The sequence below is a fragment of the Pseudorasbora parva genome, chromosome 10 (assembly GCF_024679245.1).
Source record: "Pseudorasbora parva isolate DD20220531a chromosome 10, ASM2467924v1, whole genome shotgun sequence".
Classification (NCBI taxonomy): Eukaryota; Metazoa; Chordata; class Actinopteri; order Cypriniformes; family Gobionidae; genus Pseudorasbora; species Pseudorasbora parva.
Genome location: NC_090181.1, coordinates 40374502 through 40381052, shown reverse-complemented (window position 1 = coordinate 40381052; position 6551 = coordinate 40374502). Strand labels below are relative to the sequence as shown.

The 6551-nt window shown below is 39.0% G+C and overlaps 1 protein-coding gene across 1 annotated transcript; it reads right to left on the bottom strand.

Moving 5' to 3' along the window:
* Window positions 1-3446: 3446 nt before the first annotated feature.
* On the bottom strand, window positions 3447-6436 carry LOC137090461 (uncharacterized). The gene is made up of 10 exons (XM_067454424.1): window positions 6145-6436; window positions 5647-5820; window positions 5336-5506; window positions 4949-5134; window positions 4746-4846; window positions 4578-4628; window positions 4075-4453; window positions 3785-3961; window positions 3566-3663; window positions 3447-3458 (listed from the first exon to the last, which is right to left on the bottom strand). The coding sequence occupies exons 1-10, from the start codon at window positions 6434-6436 to the stop codon at window positions 3447-3449; spliced, it is 1641 nt and encodes a 546-aa protein (XP_067310525.1).
* Window positions 6437-6551: the final 115 nt, after the last annotated feature.

Here is a 6551-nt window from a genome sequence, read left to right as displayed (position 1 = left end):
TTAATAAGTATGCATATCGCAATGCTTAATAATAGTTGACAAATGTTTGTTTATATATATATATATATTTGCCAACTTTGAAAACATTAATGTTGAAAACATTAAAATGATAAAGCATACGCATATTGCATTATATAAGTATTATTAAGAAAAAATTACGAGATATGTTGTGTTCTCTTAATTTTTTCCAGAGCTGTATATTGCATAAAAACACTACAATTTCACTAAAAGTATGCTTGTGTTTAGCATATTTCTAAAAAAGTGTTGTTAAGCATATATTTATTATTTTATGTATTATAGATTTATTACCAATGTATTTCTAGTATACTTTTTAGAAATATAATAAAAGTGTGCTTGTGTTTAGCATATTTCTTAAAAGTGTATTTAAGCATATATTTATAACCAATGTACTTTTAATATACTTTTTTAAAAATATGTTAAAATGCAATTCAGTATAGTTTTAATGCACTTCAAATAAGCATGTTGGAAATACAAATGTATTATAAGCATACTACCTGCCTTTCAAATATATTTTTAATACATTAAATACCGCGCCTTTTCCACCTGGGAGGGCACTTCGAAATGCGAATATCGCTATGAACTCCCTCTTGAAGAGGTATTTTATTACCGTTTGATTCCCCCGCCGCGCGCCCAAGGCGGCTAGGCCTCCCTCGACCGCGGCCTGAGGTTCGGATGTTTAGCTCTAGGACATCGAGTGTGAGCGGGCTATTTCCCTTCTCTCACTCCCTCTCCCTTCTCTGCAAATGCCTTGCCATTGAAACAAGATGTGGTACACAGTGGCTTGGACAGCAGAGTCAGAACCTTCAATGATGATGCCTCACAGATTTATTATGTGAATGCTTGACTAAACAGATGCGTCTTTAATCTAGATTTAAACTGGGAGAGTGAGTATGAGCCCTGAACATTACCAGGAAGGCTGTTCCATAGTTTAGGGAATTTGAAAACATTCTTCCTCCTTTAGTGGACTTAGATTTCCTAGGTACCACTACTCATTATGGAGATCCAGGAGAAACTGAAGGCTCATAGGACCTGGACAGTTATGTCCAACCTACCACAAGGGGAATCTAGTGTCTCTGTGGAACAGGCCATAAGCTCTTCAAGCTCCTCAAATGACCGGAACACGGAATTCGCGGGCCCTGAGCTGCGAGGTGCAGATGCTTGTCCCATTTTGCCAGAGAAAAGGGACAAACGTGAGTGGAGCTCCTTCATCTAGTAGGTAAACTTCTATAGTTGTGAATGGGAGGCTACAGCAAATTGGATTTTTGTTCATTTCCATGACTTTCAGTAAAAATATATTTATAGATTGATTATTGCAATCAAGAGAAAAAGACTCTGGGTTCGGGGCAAATTCCGACCCTTCCCCCGGACAGCACGCCAAATACACATAATCTTTACTCTATTTAATTTGATGTAAGTGTGAACTAGTGAAATGTTATAAAAGTATAAATTCACACAAAATTTCTTATAATTTATCTTAAAAATATTTATTATATATTTTTTTCTTATACATGTTGTATTAAAATTTGCCAGTGAGTCCAGTGTTGAAATAGCTTTGAGGTAAAAACTGGTCATCACTCTTGTGGTCTGTTCTCTGATGGACTTGTCTTGTATCCCTTCTCTGAGGGGAGTAGTTTAAACAGTTTATGTGCCGAGTTATATGAGCCCTTTTTGATGCTAGTTGCTTCCTGCGGGCATCAGGAGGTGTGTGCTGGTAAACAGTCATATGAGTAGAACAACAGGCTCAACACGCTGCCTTGTGGGGATCCTAAGCTGAGTGAAAGAGTGAAGAAGAGGTAGTTGCCCATCCCGACAGACTCCGGCTGGTGCGCACAGAAAAATAGCGTGTCAAAATTGTACCTTTAGGGGTAAAACAGTTTGTCACTGGGGCAGTACCCTTAAAAGGACATCTTTGTACCTTTTTTTTACTCCTAAAGTGTGCATATTAGTAGCCTACCTTTAAGTACAAATGCGTACCTTAAAGTCCCTGTAAAGGCAATTCTATGAAAAAATTCTAAACACATTATAAATGTTAGAAATGTATTGCTAAAACACATTGCAAAGACTGAACTGTGAAGTACTAAATTGTGGAGTTAGACCGTTAAACAGTTTTTCACCATTGCTGTCCTCCGGATTTTCTAGGTGGGGCTAAAACGGTGGCTCGATGACGCACTGCAGCCACTGAGGCTCATAACTAGAGCACATTTGCATCAGTTTGCCGATCAATCGCGAGTACTCTTAGTTACTATAGCCTACAGTTTGCTAGCTAGCTATGCCTTCGTTGCGGAAATGCGTTGCCTGGATGTAGTCACTTACAAAACAGATCGGTGTCCTTATTTAAATATCCTAAAAACGATCATATCAAGAAGAGGTGGATTCATTTTATGAAGAGCCACTTTGATGGAGAGCTGAGGATCACCACCAACAACCGCCTCTGTAGTGATCATTTTACACAGGATAGTTTTATAAACTTTCGTCGGAGACAACTGGGATTCACTGATAATCCGCTGTTACTGGTGAATATGGCTGAACCGACTATCTCCCACTTTCATCCTCCTGTCCCGCCGACAGCCGGTGCCGACATCATCCGCAGTTACGTTACGTGCCCACCGATGAGTGTAAGTTTCCTTGTGTGCTTGTGTTATAATTACAGCTAACGTTATATTAGTCCACAGTAACTAAATCCTGCAACCCTCTAACGTGATTTTGTTTTGTATATAAGTTACATCAATATGATTCCTTAGACAAGTGATTTCAACTATTATATCTGTTAAACCTGCATATATTATATCTGTAATATCTGTATTATATCTTTTATTTTGATATGTGACTATAAAGTGGCAAAATGCACTTTATTATATGTTATTTATTGCTAGCCTAACTTTATTTGGCTACGTTTATGCTAGTTACATAACTAGCTAAATTGCATAAAACGGAGAGGAAAAAAGCACGGATCATTCTGTTGTAGATTGAGGGGGATGATGTTGGTTATCGAATATGTCAATGTCCTCTAACGCCGGTTTCACACTGCACGCGCAAGCAGTGCGTTGGCAGGGCAGGAGCAGTGCGTATGGAGAGCGGGAGCCACGCGCTGTTGTGCATTCACCCCGGCAGCGTTCGTCTCGCGCAGATGAACCGCGGCTCGTTCTCCTCCGACACTGTCATTCTCGTGCTTTGATGGGAAGCATATATGCTGTAAATGCCCGTTTTCCCCTCTGTCCCAAAAACACATACATATAACATGTTTTATAGGTGTCCTTTTAAGGGTACTGCCCCAGCGACAAGCTGTTGTACGGTTGTACCCCTAAAGGTTCAATTCTGACACCCTATTTTTCTGTGTGTGTGTGTTTAGAAAGTCCTTTAACCACAGTCAGATGTAATAAAAAAATGGATGTGACAGGGAGTTGTTATCTGTTGCTCTCCATGTCTTACTCCATGACCTGAAACAAAAACAAATACAAATTAATTAGCATTATTTTTCTAAAGACATTACATTTAGAGCAAGTTTAGTATGATATGAAAAAACATTTGACTAAACAGTCTCTACTTTTAGTACCTTAAACCAGTCATGAAGCAGCATCTCCTCCAGAATAAGTCTCTGCTGTGGATCAGGCTGCAGAGAAGCACGGATCATCTGGCTGCATTCTGTACAAAAAGATGACAGACGTCAGATTATTAGCTCATACTGTACACTTTTATTGAATGATTTAGAATTTAGTATGTCCCTCTTGTTTCTTTTGTTTAAAAATAAAAATAAAGATCTCACCTTGTGATAAGTCAGGTTTGGACCAGTCGTTCTCACGGATCATGTGCAAGTCGTGGCATGAGGGATAATACCCACACACCATTATAAACAAAAGGATTCCTAGTGACCACACTGTCGCCGGCTTTGCATGGTACCTGCCATCGGCCTCGTACTCTGGCGGACAGTTGACCTTTGTGCCTGGAAGGAGGTTTTGTATGACGTTTAATACATTACCACAGCATGCTGAGAATATATAGGATGTGTTTCAGTGAGCCAACTGACCCACTAGCAAAACGGTTCATAATGCATACCTTTGAAGGTCACATAGCCAGACTCCGTAATGAGCGCACCAGACCCGAAGTCAATCATTTTGATTTCCAAGGTGTCCTTGTTTATAAGGAGGTTCTCCAGTTTTATATCTCGATGGAATACGCCGCGCTCACAGCAAATGTTAGCGCCGTAAATGACCTGTCGCATGACCTGCCGTGCTGTTCCCTCATCGAGAATTCCTCCTTGTAACTTCATGAACCCAGACATGTCCATGTAAGCCAAGGGGTGCTCCAATACCATGAGGTAATGATCCGGGTCGTCCTGCCATTCAAGCAGTTTAATTATCTGCGGAACCCTGGGGCCCTTATTTGCCATGAATGTCAGGCCGATCTCCATTGGGAGGCGTTTGGGATGACCAAGCTAAAATAAAGAACAAATGATGGTTAGATGGAGGTGCTTTTTCAGATTAATATGAATATAAGATTAATTATAAATTGAAAACAGTGAGTGAGAAGCGATAATAAAGAGAGCACAGTCTACTCACAACTGTGATATATGGCATATGTGGTGTCTTATCTGCAATTTTCACAGCCACCTAATTAACAAAACAAAGAATGAACAATTTGTATATGCACAGGGTTTATATTATTCCAGTCATGAATCGTAAATATGGAGTATTAAAAGTTAAAAAGGTTAAGCAAAAAAAAGAAACCTTAAGGCCATCCTTGCTGCGAGTCCCAGCATACACAGAGCCCAATCCTCCTTTGCCCAGCATGTGTCCAAATTCATATCGCCAGCAAATGTGGCCTATTAAATGATAAGCAATTGTAAAAAGCAAAATAATTATTTAAAAAAAATTTTTTTTAATAATTTATAATCACATTTCCAAAATCTCATATATTTATTATTTTTTACCATTGTCCATCTCCTCCGTGCTGTCATCTTCAGCCGAAATAACTGGAGTGTCGACCTCCTGAGGTTGGAGGACGTCCTGCTCCAGCTGTTCCTCAGCAGCATTGAGGACTTCAGAAGCTTGAGCTTCTCCAATGTCATCGATCTCTACACCGTGTTGCAGAGAAGTCTGATCTAAAGTAGGGAATTCTAAAAATTTGAAAAGAAATTAGATGCATAATATTAATAAAATGTTGCTTCTTCATTTAGGTTGATTTTTCACAAAAATAAACTTCTCTAAATAATGTAAATTAATTTGTTTTTTGAATTAAAGTGACACATAATAAAGCTTTGTATTCTCAACAACTGGGAATGTGTATTTTATGTTTTAAATTATGCCAATAAACTTACCCATGTCCAGATCTTCCATGCTGTCATCTTCAGCTGAACTAACTGAAGAGTCAACATCCTGAGGTTGGAGGATGTCCTGCTCCAGCTGTTCCTCAGCAGAAGAGAGAACTTCAGAGGCTGGAGCTTCTTGAAGATCACACATCTCCACAATGTGCTGTAGAGAGTCCTGACCTTAAGTGGGGAATACCAATAATATGGTTATTTTTGAAAAGATTAACCATCTCCAAACTATGTAAATGTTTTTGTTTCTGAATTAAGCTATTCCCAACAAGGAATGTAGGATGTGTGTGTTTTGATGGCAATGACCGTACCCTTGTCCAGCTCTTTAATGCTGCCATCTTCAGGCAAACTAATTGGAGCGTCAGCGTCCTGAGGTTGGAGGACGTCCTGCTCCAGCTGTTCCTCAGCAGAAGAGAGGACTTCAGATGCCGGAGCTTCTTGATGATCACAGATCTCTAAAATAGTGGTGTGCTGTAGAGTGTGATCTAAAGAGTGGAATATTAATAACATGAATCAAATATAATATGATGAATGCAAATTCTGAAACAATTAAATAATTATTTAAACAATGTGACTATTTCTAAATTCAGTTTTTGAAATATTGATTAATATTGTTTTGGTAATGACACATAAAGATCCAGTGCTATTTTAGTGCTATTGAGATTTACTTTACTTATGTACTTAATTTGTACTTTCCATTTTAGTTAAAGTTCTAGTAATCTAAAATCTTGAATTTGAATGAATTGGGTCAGTGATTAGCCTATTTATTATAAGAAAACAATATTTTATCACCATAGCCTGTGATTTACCATCAGTAATTTTCCGGTATGATCCTGCCTCACTCTGATACAACTCCTCGGCCTTCGCCAGGTTGTATTTTCCAGTTCTTTTGCGAAAAGGGTGGAATTTAGAGGATCTCCAAAACCTCAATTTCTCCCCTCTCCCTTCACCAATCTCAAAAGCACCACTAGGCGTCTCATCGAGCCGATGCGGATGGTTCTCTGCCGTGGTGGTGCTGTATCTGAGCAGTACACAGGGTTGGTGTTCATGTTCATCCGCCACATAAGTCGCTTTCTTTCGTCGTGAACTTAGTTGTCCCATGATAAAACAGTTTTTCACTCTAAAATCAGAATAGGCTACTACACTTCAACCGACAAAATGAGCAAGTGAGTTTCAAGCCTTTACAATCAGGCGGAACGTTACATTCTATTCTGTG

Excerpts from the sequence above, each read along its gene's own strand:
- LOC137090461 (XM_067454424.1), bottom strand. The coding sequence starts at position 6,436 with ATGGGACAACTAAGTTCACGACGAAAGAAAGCGACTTATGTGGCGGAT. Across the intron at positions 5,135-5,335 it reads CATGGAAGATCTGGACATGG|AATTCCCTACTTTAGATCAG; the intron begins GTAAGTTTATTG and ends TCAAATTTTTAG. Across the intron at positions 3,962-4,074 it reads TGGCTATGTGACCTTCAAAG|GCACAAAGGTCAACTGTCCG; the intron begins GTATGCATTATG and ends ACCTCCTTCCAG.